Source organism: Mesoplodon mirus, assembly GCF_964341445.2.
Source record: "Mesoplodon mirus genome assembly, chromosome: 1".
NCBI classification, from domain to species: Eukaryota; Metazoa; Chordata; class Mammalia; order Artiodactyla; family Ziphiidae; genus Mesoplodon; species Mesoplodon mirus.
In genome coordinates, this window is record NC_138976.1 from 7487457 (window position 1) to 7504765 (window position 17309).

Here is a 17309-nt window from a genome sequence, read left to right on the forward strand (position 1 = left end):
ATCCTCCCGGACCGGGGCACGAACCCGTGTCCCCTGCATCGGCAGGCGGACTCTCAACCACTGCGCCACCAGGGGAGCCCTAGAGAGCTTACTCTTGACTGCTATGTTATGCTCTCTCCCCAGCTGAATCAGAACTACTAGTAGGTGGGGCATGATGGTCATTAGTACATGGTGGACATTCACAATCCCTGAGGAACTGCATTTAAATGTGGCTCCCTAGGGTCACGCCTGTCTTACTTCAAGGGTTACTTACTGCTCCTTTCGTTCTGTGCAGCAGCTCATACATTCGGATGCAGCCTTCCACTGTGATCCCCCGGGAGGACTGAAGTACCATAGGTTCTGTATGCTGAGACTCATATTTGTCCTATACAGACAGAAGATGGAAAAATTAAGCTTTTAAGACGGTAACGTTGGCGTTATTCAATCTGAACAAAAATCACATCCTTACTTATGAACAACCAATAACAACAACAAAACAATATATGTTAGAACCAGTGTGCTTTTCATGATATTGACCTTATTCTAATTGGTTTCCTTAATAAAGTGGATGTTTTTGCTTTGGACAGTTTTTTGTATTTTTTTTTGCTTGCTCATTTGTTTTGATTTGTCCAGCACATTTCCCCCATTTCTTCTAATAAGTGGCCGTTTTTGCTGGGTTGGTTTGGATGGAGAAACCCCAGCCCACATCCCCGATTCTTCCACGCCCCCTAGCGTCAGGGGTCACTAAGCATGTGACCAGCCTGGCAATCAAAGTATTCTATCCCCCTGTACCCAGTATCTACTTCAGGAATGAGGCTTATGACCTAAGCTAAGCCAGAGTCCATCTCTGAATTTTCCTGATGGAGCTATTTGGTATGGCTTTCTCTTATTCTGGAGATGCTAAGCTAAGAAGACATGTTTCTAGGGCTACTAAGAGACATCCTGCCAGACAGTCTATCTGAAAGATGAAACCAAGACGAGTTAGACAGAATTGAGAAATGGAGAAGCAAAGCCCTGGGTCTGAGTCACTGAATCAAGTGAGAAATAATATCAAGGACAGACAAGCAGAAAATAGATCCTCTAGATCTAATTGATTCGAAATGCCCTCCTAGATTTCCGTTATAAGAGCTAATTAATTTCTCCCCTGACTGCCTTGTTTTGCTTAAGCTAGTTTAAACTGGGTTTCTGTTACTTAAACATCAAAAATTTGTAAATGATACAATTCATTATATAAAGCCATCCAAAACTTTACTTAAACCTTAAGAATTACGGAATTTTATACCTGGAGAGGACCTTGGCAATTTAGTCCAGTACCAGATTTACAGATGAAGAAACTGAGGACTAAGGAGGGAAAGATGCCTGAGGGCATGCCACACTGTTGGCAGGATCAGAACTAGAAACTGATGCCTCTGAGAAGCTGCTCATAGGAACTTAATTTTTTTTTTTTTTTTTTGTGGTGTGCGGGCCTCTCACTGCTGTGGCCTCTCCCATTGCGGAGCACAGGCTCCGGACGCGCAGGTCCAGCAGCCATGGCTCACGGGCCCAGCCGCTCCGCGGCATATGGGATCCTCCCGGACCGGGGCACGAACCCGTGTCCCCTGCATCGGCAGGCGGACTCTCAACCACTGAGCCACCAGGGAAGCCCTTAATTTTTTTTTTAATTTTGAAATAATTATAATTTACAGGAAGTTGGAAACAGTAAATTGACGGTACGAGCCACAGAACTTATTCAGATTTCACCAGGTTTTACAGGAATTCATTTGGGTACGTGTATAGTTTTATGTAATTTTATCACATGTGTAACCACCATCCCAAAGTACAGAACTGTTCCATCACCATAAAGCTTCCTTGTGCCACACCTTTATATCGCTAATCTGTTCTCCATCTCTATAATGATAGAATTTCAAGAACGTTAAATAAATGGAGCCATACAGCACATAATCTTTTGAGACTGACTTTTTCACTTCGTATAATGCCTCTGAGATCCTACGTTGTTGCATATTATCAAGGACTTGTTCCTTTTTATTGCCAGTAGTATTCCATGATAGAGATGTACCAGCTTGTTTAACCATTCATCTGTTGAAAGACATTTCACTGTTTCCAGCTTGGGATATAATAAATAAAGCTCCTATGATCACTGGTATACAGATTTTTATGTAAATATGAGTTTTGATTTCTCTGGGAAAAATGCCCAAGAATGCAATTGCTAGGTCATATAGTTCAGTACCTATTTAGTTTTATAAGAAACTGAGCCAAACTGTTTTCAAACTGCCTGTACCATCCCACATTTCCACCCAAAATACATGAGTGATCCAGATTCTCCACATCACTGTCAGCATTTTTATCTTAACCATTCTGATAGGTGTGTAGTGCTACTTCGTCCTGGTTTTAATTTGCATTTTTTCTTTAATGGCTAATGATGGCGAACATATTTTCATGTACTTATATTGTCTATATATTGCCTTAGGTGAAATGTCTGTTCATATCTTTTGCTCATTTTCTAATTGAAGGTTAGAAAGTTTTTGTTTAACGTTTGAGTTTTAAAAATATATTCTAAATATATAGTCTCGATATATATTTTAAATATATTCTAGATACATAAACCTTTGTCAGATACGTCGTTTGCAACTACTTTCTCTCAGTCAGTAGCTTGTCTGATCATCCTCTTCACAAGGTCATTCACTGAGCCATGCTTTTCATTTGATGAGGTCCACTTTATTAATTTTTCCTTCTATGGATTAAGTTTTTTTTGTTGTTTTTTTTTGCGGTACGTGGGCCCCTCACTGTTGTGGCCTCTCCCGCCACGGAGCACAGGCTCTGGACGCGCAGGCTCAGCGGCCATGGCTCACGGGCCCAGCCGCTCCGTGGCACGTGGGATCCTCCCAGACCAGGGCACGAACCCGTGTCCCCTGCATCAGCAGGCAGACTCTCAACCACTGCACCACCAGGGAAGCCAATTAAGTTTTTAGTGTCAAATCTAAAAACTCTTCACCTAGTCCTAGGTTCTGATTATGCTTTTTTTTTTCCCTAAAGGTCTTATAGTTTTACATTTAAGTTCATGATCATTTTGAGTTAATTTTTATGTAAGTTGTAAAGTTTAGGCTAAAGTTCATTTTTGTGTCTATGATGTTCAATTGCTAGAAATATTTTTTAAAGACTAATATTTTGAAAGATAAAGTGTGAAATATAAACTAAAAAGTAAACTTTTTATGTATATAATCATGCAGTCTTTCATAATATGAATAATCATCTCTGTCCTGTATTATTCTTTAGGATTATTATTTACTGTACAATAAATTCTTTCTTATTGTGAATAACTCTTGCAAAGACATTTCTCCAAAGAAGATATACAAATGGCTAATAAGCACATGAAAATATGCTCAACATCACTAATCATTTAGGGAAATGCAAATCAAAACCACAATGATACACTTCATGCCCACTAGGATGGCTTTTGTAAAACAAAACAAAATAAAAACAAACAAACAAACAAAAACAACCCAGCAAATAACAAATGTTAGCAAAGATGTGGAGAAACTGAAACCCTTGTGCATTGTTACTAGGAATGTAAAATGATACAGCCGCTGTGGAAAACAATATGATGGCTCCTCAAAAATTTAAACATAGAATTACCACATGATCCATCAATTCTACTTCTGGGTACACACCCCAAAGAATTGAAAACAGGTACTCAAACTAATACATGTACATGCATATTCATAGCAGCACTAGTCACCAATAGCCAAAAGGTGGAAGCAAGCTAAACATCCAGTGACAGATGAATGAATAAACAAAACGTGGTACACACAGTGGAATATTATTCAGCCTTAAAAGGAAGGAAATTCTGACACATGCGACAACATGGATGAACCTTGAAGACATTATGCTAAGTGAAATAAACCAGTCACAAAATGACAAACATTACATGATTCCACTTATATGAAGTACCTAAAATGGTCAAATTCATAGACAGAAAGTAGAATGGTGGTTGCTAGGGACTGGGAGTAGGGGGAAATAAGGATTGATTGATTGATTTATGGCTGCGTTGGGTCTTCATTGCTGTGCGCGGCCTTTCTCTAGTTGTGGTGAGTGGGGGCTACTCTTCGTTGTGGCACACAGACTTCTCATTGCGGTGGCTTCTCTTGTTGTGGAGCATGAGCTCTAGGCGCGTGGGCTCCAGTAGCCGTGGCATGCAGGCTCAGTAGTTGTGGCTCGCAGGCTCTAGAGAGCAGGCTCAGTAGTCGTGGCACACAGGCTTAGCTGCTCCATGGCATGTAGTATCTTCCCACACCAGGGATTGAACCTGTGTCCCCTGCCTTGGCAGGCGGATTCTTAACCACTGCACCACCAGGGAAGTCCTGGAGTTATTGATTAATGAGTGTAGTGCTTTTAGTTTTGGATGATGAAAAAGTTCTGGAGATGGATAATGGTGATGGCCACACAACACTATGAATGTACTTAATGCCACTGAATTGTACTCTAAAAAATGGTTAAATGGTAAATTTTATGTCATGAATATTTTACAATTAAAAAAAGATTTAAAATTTTTAAAAATGTTCATACCCTTTTATCTTTGACGCCAGTCAAATCATTTGGGCATTTATTTTAAGATATTAGCTAGAAGACATATTTTAAGATTAAAAACGGAAAAATCTCTCTGCAGAAAGTTTCTCAGTGTAACATCTTTAAAAGCAATGAAATGGAAAAATATAAATGCCTAATAATAAAGGAGCAGTTTAATAAATTACAGGATATTACATATCCTCTAAGTAGACATTTACAAAGGTGGAAATTATGTGAACAAATAATTCAAATAGTTCATGAACAAAATAAAGTTAGGAAGGAAAAGCAGAACATGAGAGTGCACGTACAACTTAATTATGCCAAGGTACAAGGATGCAGGCACATGAAACTGGAAAGGAGTAACTGATGACTGAAATGATGAAACCATAGGGAGATTTAACTTATTCCTTTTGTTGAATTGATAATATATTTTCAGTAAACAAAAGTCTGCAGTGAGTATGAACAAAAAGAACAAAGAACTTTGTCTTTTGGAAGCTAAACGTGAAAAATGTAATCTCTACCTTTCTAAAGAGTTGCCTAGTCTTATTTTGCTGGCACAAAAATCTAAAACTTGAAAAAGCACAATAGTGCTTAGAAGTTTAGAAGACTTTTTTTCTATTAACTCTTTACATTCTAGGCCAAATACTTACTTGTTATACTTTACTTTGATCCAGAAAGGATTTAATGCAGCTTATAAAGGAACATAAAACATAACAACAGGACTTCCCTGGTGGTGCAGTGGTTAAGAATCCTCCTGCCGGTGCAGGGGACATGGGTTTGAGCCCTGGTCCAGGAAGATCCCACATGCCGCGGAGCAACTAAGCCCACGAGCCACAACTACTGAGCCTGTGCTCTAGAGCCTGCAAGCCACAACTACTGAAGCCCGCATGCCTAGAGCCTATGCTCCGCAACAAGAGAAGTCACTGCAATGAGAAGCCCGCACACCGCAACAAAGAGTAGCCCCCGCTCGTTGCAACTAGAGAAAACCCGTGTGCAGCAACTAAGACCCAATGCAGCCATAAATAAATAAATAAATACCTCTAGAGATACATGGAAAGAGAAGAGAAGAGAAGAGAAAAGAGAAGAGCAGAGAAGAGCACCGGCAACAATTTAACTGTTTTAAGTGGGAGAAACAAAGGCAGGAACAAAATAGAGCCAGAAAGAAGGTAAAAACTCATACAGAAGCAACAATAAGGTATGTAAATCTAAGAGCAAGTATAAAATCCACTCTAAGCTTTCCAGCAGCCAACAACAAAAAGGGAGACCTTGTTGAGTTAGACAGATGCAATGCTCATGAGAAAAAATCCACTTGCTCATGAAATTACTATTCTTGGTACTAAGAATAGAGAGGAATTTCTCTCTCTGGGTCTTCATAAAGAGAACACTGGGTGATGTGGAAAACACTGTCGCTACAAACAGCTACAAGAATTCAAAGAAGCAACCATTATTTTCTCCAGAGTAAGGTCACTGTAGTATGACAATGTTAAACACTTCAACTTTGCAGCCACCATTGTCTTTTGTCTTAAGCTGATCAAAAGCCTTACCTTGGTTCCATTTGGTGTTGCTGAGGAGGCTGGTGAGAAGGCAGGGTCTCTGACAGGAGATTTGGGAACAAATGAAGGCTGGCTGAGGGCTGAAGTAGATCTAGGGGATGTTGAAGTCTCAGAGGGAGGTGGGTTCTCTTGCATACGGGGTAGGACATGATCTACTACCCATCCAGAGTAAGAAGACAGCTTGGGAAGAGACAGACATTCTTCTAACACATCCTAGAGGGAAGAAGAAGGTTAAGCTCAACTTGAATGTCAACTGATCTAAGCAATCAAAAATAATTTCATCCTTATAATCCACTACATGCTTTACTGAAAATCTAAGACGGCCTAAATAAATAAATACATACATACATACATACCAAAGACCCAAAGTAACTGTATTAACAATCAGAGATGAAGAGAAAGTACAGTAGCTTCTTTTTTTTTTTTTTTTTTTTCAGTAGCTTATTGATAATGACCTTGATTATTATCCTTTTTTTTTTTTTTTTCTTTTTCCTTGCATTACGCGGGCCTCTCCCTGTTGTGGCCTCTCTCATTGCGGAGCACAGGCTCCGGACACGCAGGCTCAGCAGCCATGGCTCACGGGCCCAGCCACTCCGCGGCATGTGGGATCTTCCCGGACCGGGGCACGAACCCGTGTCCCCTGCATCGGCAGGCGGACTCTCAACCACTGTGCCACCAGGGAAGCCCTATTATCCTTTTAGAGTATCAGACTAAATAACACTAACTACAGAAAAAGGAACAATGCACAAAGATGGTCATTAAAGCAGATTTGAAAGCAATCTAAAACGTTGTAACAGAAAAGAACTTGAAAGGAATTTTGAAGTAAACTATGGTATACACACTCAGTGAATATTAGTCATTTAAAAATGCCAATTGTGAATCCTATGTAAGGTTCAAATTTTTCCAGTTTTATTGAAAAATAATTGACATACACCACTGTAAAAGTTTAAGGCGTAAACACGATGGTTTGATTTATATATATTGTAAAATGATTAAGTAAGTTCAGCTAACAACATCCATCTTCTCATATAGATATAATCAAAAGAAAGAAAAAAGGAAAAAAAATTTCTTCTTGTGATGAGACTCTCAGCATGTACTCTCCTAACTTTCCTATATACGGTATAGCTGTGTTAGCTAACAGTCATCAAGTTGTATATTACATCCCTAGTACTTATCTATCTTATAACTGGAAGTTTCTATTTTTTGATGACCTTACTCCATTTCCTCCTCCCCCAAGATTCAATTTTAAGTGAAAAAACAAGAGTATAAATAAATATGTCTACAATGATATAAAATAAATACAAATAAATACCTTAACAAATTTGAAGGAAGTATACCAGAAGTTAAGCTTGGGTGATCAGTGACATATTTCTACTTGTTCTAATTTTCTGTATTTAATTTCTAAATGAACATGTTATACTTTTTTAAATGAAAATAAGCAAATAAAAAATACGCATAGAAAAGTGCTTACTAGGGACTTCCCTGGTGGTGCAGTGGTTAAGAAGTCACCTGCCAACGCAGGGCACATGGGTTTGATCCCTAGTCTGGAAGATCCCACATGCTGCGGAGCAACTAAGCCCGTGCATCACAACTACTGAGTCTGCACTCTAGAGCCTGTGAGCCACAACTACTGAAGCCCGTGCTCCACAACAAGAGAATCCACCACAATGAGAAGCCCACACACTGCAAAGAACAGTAGCCCCCCGCTCGCAGCAACTAGAGAAAGCCCGCGCACAGCAACGAAGACCCAACACAGCCAAAAGTAAATAAATGAATTAATTAATTAAAAAGAAAAGTGGTTACTGATGTAAGAGCCAATGGCTTAAATAAAATAGGTTCTACAATATAAAGACCATAAAACAAGTCCCAGACACTCTCCAATATGTGCGTGGAGTTGTTCAACTGTACCAGTTATCTATTATCTCTATATGTTTGGTGTACAGTGCTCTAAACCAAAGAAATGTATACCACTTAACTGTAGTTAAAGTATACAGCAAATTTTGGCTGAGAACTTTACTCAATGTCAGGAAAATATTATCAGGAAACATGGAAAAACAGTATAATAGTGATTAAAAGTCTTGAGTTTGGAACTAGCCTTTCTTGGTTTGAATTCCATCTCTGTATTCCACTTACCTGCATAACCATGGGCAAATTACCTAACCTCTCTGTGCCTAAACTTCATTTCTTCTGAAATGGAATAACAGGGGATCTACCTCAAAACGTTTGGGGAGAATTAAAGGAGTAATAGATATAAAGAACTCAGCACAGTACCTGGCACATAATAGCTACTCAAAAATCACAAGCTAGGGCTTCCCTGGTGGCGCAGTGGTTGAGAGTCCGCCTGCCGATGCAGGGGACACGGGTTCGTGCCCCGATCCCGGAAGATCCCACATGCCGCGGAGCGGCTGGGCCCGCGAGCCATGGCCGCGGAGCCTGTGTGTCCGGAGCCTGTGCTCCGCAACGGGAGAGGCCACAGCAGTGAGAGGCCCGCGTACAGCAAAAAAAAAAAAAAAAAAAAAAAAAAAAAAAAAAAAAATCACAAGCTATTATGTTACGTAAATCAGTGGGTCTCCAGCAGGGACAATTTTACTCCCCAGATGACTGGGAGGGTAATGTCTGGAGACAGTTTTGGTTGTCACGACTGGGAGGATACAACTGGCATTTACTGGGTAGAGGCCAGGGATGCTGTTTAACACCCTACAATGCCCAATACAGCAACAGCAGCCCCTACCACAAAGAATTATCTGGCTGAGCCCAAAATGTCAATGATGCTACGGTTGAGAAATACTGATCTAGAGTGTGTATACAATAAACAGATATTCAACCCATGGGGAATAATCTAGACATAGAAGCAAACAGGCTGTATGCACACTTTATACAGTGACAAGGCTCATTTTAAAGACATAATGGAAATAATGTTGAGGCAACAACTTTTTTTTTTAAACTGAAGTGTAGTTGATTTACAATGCTGTGTTAGTTTCTGGTATACAGCAAAGTGATTCAGATACACATACCTGAATATATATATGTACTTTTCCATATTCCTTTCATTATGGTTTATTACAGGATATTGAATATAATTCCCTGTGGTATACAGTAGGGCCTTGTTGTTTATCTATTTTATATATAGTAGTCTGCTAATCCCAAACTCCTAATTTATCCCTCCCACCACCCCCTTTCTCCTTTCCTCTTTGGTAACCATAAATTTGTTTTCTATGTCTGTGAGTCTGTTTCTGTTTTGTAAATAAGTTCATTTGTGGGCTTCCCTGGTGGCGCAGTGGTTAAGAATCTGCCTGCCAAAGCAGGGGACATGGGTTCAAGCCCTGGTCCAGGAAGATCCCACATGCTGCGGAGCAACTAAGCCCGTGTGCCACAACTACTGAGCCTGTGTTCTAGAGCCCATGAGCCACAGCTACGGAGCCCATGTGTCACAACTACTGAAGCCCGTGCACTTAGAGCCCATGTGTCACAACTACTGAAGCCTGTGCACCTAGAGCCCATGCGCCACAACTACTGAGCCTGCGCTCTAGAGCCCCCAAGCCACAACTACAGAGCCCATGTGCCACAACTACTGAAGCCCGTGCGCCTAGAGCCCATGCTCCGCAACAAGAGGAGCCACCGCAATGAGAAGCCCGCACACCACGATCAAGAGTAGCCCCCACTCGCCGCTACTAGAGAAAGCCCACGCGCAGCAATGAAGACCCAACGCAACCAAAAAAAAAAAAGTTCATTTGTATCATATTTTAGATTCCACTTGTGATATCATATGATATCTGTCTTTCTCTTTCTGGCTTACTTCACTTAGTCTGATAATGTCTAGGTCCATCCATGTTGCTGCAAATGGCATTATTTCATTCTTTTTATGGCTGAGTAGTAGTCCATTGTATACATATACCACATTTTCTTTATCTATTGATCTGTCAATGGACATTTAGGTTGCTTCCATCTCTTGGCTATTGTAAATAGTGCTACTAAGAACATTGGGGTGCAGTGTATGAGGCTTCCCTTTTCTCCACATCCTCTGCAGCATTTATTATTTGTAGACTTTTTAATGATGGCCATTCTGACCAGTGTGAGGTGGTACCTCAGTGTAGTTCTGATTTGCATTTCTCTGATAATTAGTGACGTTGAGCATCTTTTCATGTGCCTATTGGCCATCTGTATGTCTTCTTTCAAGAAATGTCTTCTGCTCATTTTTGGAATGGGTTTGTTTTTGTTATTGAGTTGTACGAGCTGCTTGTATATTTTGGAAATTAAGCCTTTGTCGGTTTCATCATTTACAAATATTTTCTCCCAGTCTGTAGGTTGTCTTTGTTTTGTTTATGGTTTCCTTTGCTGTGCAAAAGCTTGTAAGTTTGATTAGGTCCCATTTGTTTATTTTTGCTTTATTTCTATTGCCTTGGAAGACTAAGAAAACACTACTATGATTTATGTCAGAGAATGTTTTGCTTATGTTTTCCTCTAGGAGTTTTATGGTGTCATGTCTTATATTTAAGTCTTTAAGCCATTTTGAGTTTATTTTTGTGTATGTTGTGAGGAAGTGTTCTAACTTCATTGATTCATATGCAGCTGTCCAACTTGCCCAACACCCTTCTGAAGAGACTGTCCTTTCTCCATTGTATATTCTTGCCTGCTTTGTTGAAGATTAATTGACTGTAGGTGTGTGGGTTTATTTATGGTCTTATTCTGTTTCATTGATCCATATGTCTGTTTTTTGTTTGTTTGTTTGTTTGTTTTTGTGGTACGCGGGCCTCTCACTGTTGTGGCCTCTCCCATTGTGGAGCACAGGCTCCGGACGCACAGGCTCAGTGGCCATGGCTCACGGGCCCAGCCGCTCCGCGGCATGTGGGATCTTCCCAGACTGGGGCACAAACCCACGTCCCCTGCATCAGCAGGCAGACTCTCAACCACTGCGCCACCAGGGAAGCTCCCGTATGTCTGTTTTTGTCCCAATATCATGCTGTTTTGATTACTGCAGCTTTGTTGTATTGTCTAAAGTCTGGGAGGGTTATGCCTTCAGTTTTGTTCTTTTTCCTTAGGATTACTTTGGCAATTCTGGGTCTTTTGTGCTTCCATATAAATTTTAGGATTACTTGTTCTAGTTCTGTGAAAAATGTCATGGGTAATTTGATAGGGATTGCAATAAATCTGTAGATTGCTTTGGGCAGTATGGCTATTTTAATAATATTAATTTTTCCAATCCAAAAGCATGGGATATCTTTCCATTTCTTTGAATCATCTTCAATTTCCTTTCCTTTATTAGTGTTTTACAGTTCTCAGTCTTTCACCTCCTTGGTCAGGTTTATTTCTAAGGTTTTTTTGGGGGGAGGGGATGTGACTTTAAAAGTTTTTTTTTTTAAACTTTCCCTTTCTGATATTTCATTGTTAGTGTAAAGAAATGCAACAGATTTCTGTATGTTAATCTCATATCCTGCTACCTTGCTAAATTTATTTATCAGTTCTAGTAGTTTTTCTGTGGAGTCTTTATAGGGTTTTCTATAGACAGTACCACATAACCTGCATATAATAACAATTTTACCCCTTCCCTTCTGATTTGGATACCTTTTTATTTATTTCCCTTGTCTGACTGCTGTGGCTAGGACTTCCAATTCTATATTAGATAGGAGTGGTGAGAGGGGGCATCCTTGTCTTGCTCCAGATTTTAGCAGGAAGGCTTTCAGCTTTTCACCACCACTGAGTATTGTGTTGGCTGTGGGTCTGTCCCACAATAAAAGTAGCTTTATTTGTCCCATAATAAAAGTAGCTTTCTGGTGGCGCAGTGGTTGAGAGTCCGCCTGCCGATGCAGGGGACGCGGGTTCGTGCCCCGATCCCGGAGGATCCCACATGCCGCGGAGCGGCTGGGCCCGCGAGCCATGGCCGCGGAGCCTGTGTGTCCGGAGCCTGTGCTCCGCAACGGGAGAGGCCACAGCAGTGAGAGGCCCGCGTACAGCAAAAAAAAAAAAAAAAAAGTAGCTTTTATTATGTTGAGATATGTTACCTCTATACTCACTTTGGGAAGAGTTTTTATCATGAAAGGATGTTGAATTTGAGACAACGTTTTACTCTTTCTTTATGCCAAAATAAATTCCAGGAGCAAAGTTTCAAATGTAAAAAATAAACCCATACCCATAAAAAACACCATCAACGGAGAAAACAATTTCAACTGACAAACTAGAAAAAAGGATGCAATATATATCACAGATAAAGGAATATTATTATCCTTAATACATAAAGAACTTATAAAATATTGGCAAAACCCCAATAGAAAAATGAGCAAAAGACATAAACTGGCAAATATACACACACAAGGTTACAAGTAGTGTATCACAACTCACTGAATAAAATAGGAACCCATGAGGATACTGACATAAACAATTAAACAGAAAGAACCCATGAGGATTCTGATATGAATAATTAAACGGAAGAGAAAAGAAAGCTCTTCCTTACAGTAGAATGCCAGCTAACAAAGGTAGGAATGGTAGCTATAAAGAAACACCATTTGTCTGCATCACAGAAAAGACTGATTCAGGAAGAAATCACCAATAAATGCTAAGGGTGGAGGTTTGCTAAGAAAAAAATATTTTGGTGTAACCTTGGACTACCTCCCAGCAAAATACTAAGAAGTTACAAAAGGGAAAATGATGAATTTTCAGTGAATTTTACGTGGAAACATCTGCAAGTTACCATTGTAACCAAGTGATCAAGGTGAGCATCACCAGTGCTGGGATGGGCTGAAGCATCTATGTGTGACTGATGCGACTTACTGAGAACACAGCATCATTTCTGTGGTATTCCTGCCAAGAATGCATAACCTGAGTCTACACCATACAGATTCATGCTGGAATTCATCCTATAGAATGTAGGTATGTATTCTTTAAAACCGTCAAAGACATAAAGACAGAAATGCTTTAGAAGTGTTTCACATTTAAGTCTGAAGAGACAAGACATCATACCTGTAGCTAGATTACCAGCAACTCGGGAAGAGGAGCTATGCCTTAACTGTCTCTATATTCCCCCACCTGCGCGGTCTACTACAGGGCTTTGCGAATCTTAGATGCAGTGACCACGCCCCCATTAAAGTTCCCAGGTCCGTCCAACGTTGTCTAAAAATTTGGTCACTTCACTGGCAGCAATAGGTTAGGTCCTGTTAACCGTTCACCACTAAATCTGGATCTCCTAACACAAGAGACGCGCAGTAACCTAACTGACCCTGAGAGGCCAGGATTGCTCTGACAACATAGGCGCAGGCACCTAACGCCAGCTGCGGGGAACAATGAAGCCTTCAAAGAGCACCTCTGAAGGGGAGCTCCACGGAAGGTCAGAATAGGAGAGAGACGGTGATGCACACACAGGAGTCAAGCAGCAAACCCGGGCTGTTACAAGAACGCACGGGTTCCCTGGCGCAGGACATGCCAAGGGCTAGGGAAGAGCAGAGTCCCGCGACGAGGGGCAAGAAGGACCACCGCCCCCTTTGGGGCCACTGCTCACCTCGCCCCGCAGCAGCCAATCGCGGTGGTAGCAAAGGCGACCTTTGTCAGACCTGCGCAGCGCCTGCAGGGTCTCCCAGGAGCGACTCTCGGAAGGCATGGCTTGCCCCGCTACAGTTCTCCAGGGGCGCCGCTTGTGACAAAACAAGTCTTCGAATCAGCCGACCGGAAACAGCTGCTCGCTTCCGCTTCCGGGGCGCACACGTAGCGGCGCAGTTCAACCCCACCCCTAACGGCTGCATGGCCCCGCCTCCGGCGCTGAGCCCGCCCACCAACGCGCCTGCGCACAGGGCTTGGTCCGAGGCTCGCTGCCCTGCAGGGACCTCGGACGTGGGGGCTTCAGAAGGCCGCGCCTTCCAGGTTGCAGAAAACTGAATAGGTATTGATGAGCATGTGGAGAAATTGGAACCCTCATACGTACGCTACCAGTGGGACTCTAAAATAGGTCAACTCCTGTGGAAGACAGTCTGGCAGTTCATCAGAAGGTTAAAGAGGGACTTCCCTGGCAGTGGTTAAGACTCGTGCGCTTCCACTGCAGGGGGCGCGGGTTCCATCCCTGGTCGGGGAATTAAGATCCCGCCTGCCTGCGGCCAAAAATAAAGTTATCATTAACCCAGCAGTTCTACTAAATATACACGCAAAAGAAATGTGTCCACAAAAAACTGGTAGAATATTGAATTACTTGTAACAGCCAAAAAATGGAAACACATGTGTTCGTCAACCAATGAGTCAATAAAATATGGTGTATCCACACAATGTAATATTATTGGGCCATAAAAGTGAAGTACAAATACACGCTACGACATGAACCTTGAAAACATCGTGCTGAGTGAAAGAAGCCAGTCACAATATGGTATGATTTATGTGAAATGTCCAGAGTGACAAAGTCAGAGAAACAGAGACTGTTAGTGGTTGCCAGGGGCTGGGGGGAGGGGAATGGGGAGCAGCTGCTAATGGTATGGGTTCCACTGGGGTGTGATGACAGTGTTCGAGAATTAGATAAAGATGGTGGTCGCACAACTTTGAATACACTGAAAGCCACTGAATTACACACTTTAAAAGAGTGAATTTTATGTGAATTATATCTCAGTAAATGAAATGTTCACTATTGCCTGAGGCCAGCTTTAACTAGGACCCTTTAACTTTTGACCCTTTTGCCCATTTCATGGGATCTCAGTCTGAGGCAGAAAGGAAAACTCTCGAGTTTGAAGCAATATAAACATTTTCCACAAACTCTCTGGACTTTTTGGAATACAACATTTTACGAAGAAAAATAGAACGCTCTTGGGAGAATCCCAGCAATGGACCGGAAAAGAGATGTTTCCCGCACCATCGTTACAAATAGCAGAACCCTGCACTGAGGAGGTTTTCATTAGTTTGACAAAAACAAGAATAATGAGATATACAGAAATGTATGCACATTGGTGTAAGTTTGCCAACTGTCTTTTCTTAGGAAGAGCTTTCATACATTGTATGAAAGTTCAAGTCCATTTATGTTAAGGGTGTGAAAATAGGCTTGGTTTTGTGGCAGTGGTAGCTGGTAGTAGTGATTTCAGTGACCTTCCTTGGCAAAATTAAAAGCTGGAAATAAAATTAAAAACAAAACAAGGACTTCCCTGGTGGCGCAGTGGTTGAGAGTCTGCCTGCTGATGCAGGGGACATGGGTTCGTGCCCCGGTCCGGGAGGATCCCACATGTCACAGAGCGGCTGGGCCCGTGAGCCATGGCCGCTGGGCCTGCGCGTCCGGAGCCTGTGCTCCGCAGCGGGAGAGGCCACAACGGTGAGAGGCCCGTGTACCGCAAAAAAAACCTAAATAAATAAATAAAAATAAAAACAAAACAAACAAAAAACCCTAAAACATTAAAAGCTGGAAACTACGCATGTCTCCAAAATGGGGGGATGGGGGGCGGGGGCGGTTCTGGTAGTGGAATCCAGATGCCTGGGTGGGAGCCATTGCTTTTGAGGATGTAGGGGAACTCTTGGACTTGGGTTAGAGTGGCTGAGAGAGGACCAGACTGGATCACCCAGAGGTCAGTACCAGCATAGTACACTAAATTTGCTCTCTTCTTTCTGAAGAATTTTTTTTTCTTTTAAATACAGGAAAATGTGAAGAGAAAATAGCCCATAATCTTATCATTCAGAAAGCAATTAACATTAAAAAAATAGTAATACATACACATCCCATCTTCCTCCTGACAGCTAAAGTAGTCTGCCCTCACACACTGAGCAGTGCCCTTCAGTGTGTCTCCTCCAGGCCTTTCATGGGATTGTAAGTGAAAGCACACAAAGGAGAAAGAGCCAACCTGGCCAAAATGAAATGAGGAGTCTCATGCACGAAGTCCTTTAAAAACATTTACTGGCTTTCCTGTAGCATTTTACTGAATCATTTTTAGAAGAGGGCTGGGGTGGGTAAAGGAAATCATCCAATGGAGCCTTAAATACTGATTATAAAAGCTTTTTGTAAAACAATACACGTTTCAAGAATAAATGCATTCCACAGATACAAACCTGGCAAAGAGAAAAATCAATGAGATTGCGATTGTACTTTTACAAGGCGAAATGGACATAAGCCCTCGAGTGTCTATTGGCAAGTGCTTGAGGGCAAGTGGCCTTGAGGAAACTTGGCCATGAGAGGTTTCCACTGGGCTTGGGAGGGGAGCACCTTGGGGAAAACACTGTACCCATGAAATAAGGAAAACAGCAAGTGAACATGAGGAGCGGTGAGGACCTCTTGCGAACAGCTCCTGCTGGTTCAGGTCAGGGAAAACCCAAGAGACAGTCCTAAAAAGAAGAGAGCTGTAAGGGAACTGGAGGGCGAGACCAGTCCAAACATTCTCTTGGGAAAGGAATGAGCAAAGTCACGGTGAGTTACAATCTGACCCTAATAGTAGTAACTTTAAGGCCTGTCAGGGTAATTAAAAACTTCCGTCAGGCGATGCTGTCGGAGAGGAGAGAACGAAGTGGGTTCTGCTTCATCCCCTGCTGCTTCAGGCACTTTTCTGGAGCTAGTAGCTAAGACAAGACCCTGAACATACTTCGTCACAGGACGAGAGAGGAAAACCAACAGGCTTTCCGGGTATGGCTTAGCAACGCCTCAGTTCCCACGGCATCCATCCGAGCTCCTAGCCCAAGAGTGGCCGCCTTAGGCAGGAGGAGACCGGGAGCGGATGGGAGAGCTCGTTAGGTAGGAAGTGTAGGGACCATCCCCGAACACGTTGGCATAGGACGACTTGAGGAACTGGACGTAGTTCTGCAAGCTGCGGTTGGTGCTCTCCGACTGCTCCAGGCGGTCTTTCAGGTCTTGCAGGCGGCTCTGGTAGCGGCGGTCAGCCTAAGAGGAGGAACGGGGCCGGGGCCAAGTGTGTGTGACATCCAGAACAGACAAACCCATAGCGACAGAGACTTTATTAGTGGTTGCCAGGGGTTGAGGGCAGGGGAACGGGAGTGGCTGCTAACGGGTAATTTTCTTTCTGAAAACATTCTATACCTGGATCGTGGTGATAATGGCACAACACTGAATATACTCAGAACCACTGAACTGCGCAGTTTGAATGAAGGAATTTTACGGTAAATGCTGTCTTAACAAAACTGTTAATAAAAAAGGGGGGGGCTTTTCCCTGGTGGCGCAGTGGTTGAGAGTCCGCCTGCCGATGCAGGGGACGTGGGTTCGTGCCCTGGTCCGGGAAGATCCCACATGCCGTGGAGTGGCTAGGCCCGTGAGCCATG

At 42.3% G+C, this 17309-nt stretch overlaps 2 protein-coding genes across 8 annotated transcripts in view; both read right to left on the reverse strand.

Annotated features, from left to right (window-relative positions):
• The window catches only part of GLE1 (GLE1 RNA export mediator), a 41157-nt gene extending 27393 nt beyond the window's left edge, over positions 1–13764 (reverse strand). The window contains exons 1-3 of the mRNA XM_082621279.1: positions 13585–13764; positions 6087–6308; positions 254–364 (exon numbers count right to left, since the gene is read on the reverse strand). Of these exons, the coding sequence (XP_082477405.1) occupies positions 254–364; positions 6087–6308; positions 13585–13683 (432 nt within the window). The 5' untranslated portion in view covers positions 13684–13764. The remainder of the gene's footprint in view (positions 1–253; positions 365–6086; positions 6309–13584) is intronic.
• A 2158-nt stretch (positions 13765–15922) lies between these two features.
• The window catches only part of ODF2 (outer dense fiber of sperm tails 2), a gene marked incomplete at its 5' end in the record, with an annotated part of 31648 nt that continues 30261 nt past the window's right edge, over positions 15923–17309 (reverse strand). For all 7 annotated transcript variants that reach the window (XM_082622753.1, XM_082622752.1, XM_082622751.1 and 4 more), the window contains one exon: positions 15923–16914. In XM_082622753.1, coding sequence (XP_082478879.1) covers positions 16726–16914 — 189 coding nt within the window. In that variant the 3' untranslated portion in view covers positions 15923–16725. The remainder of the gene's footprint in view (positions 16915–17309) is intronic.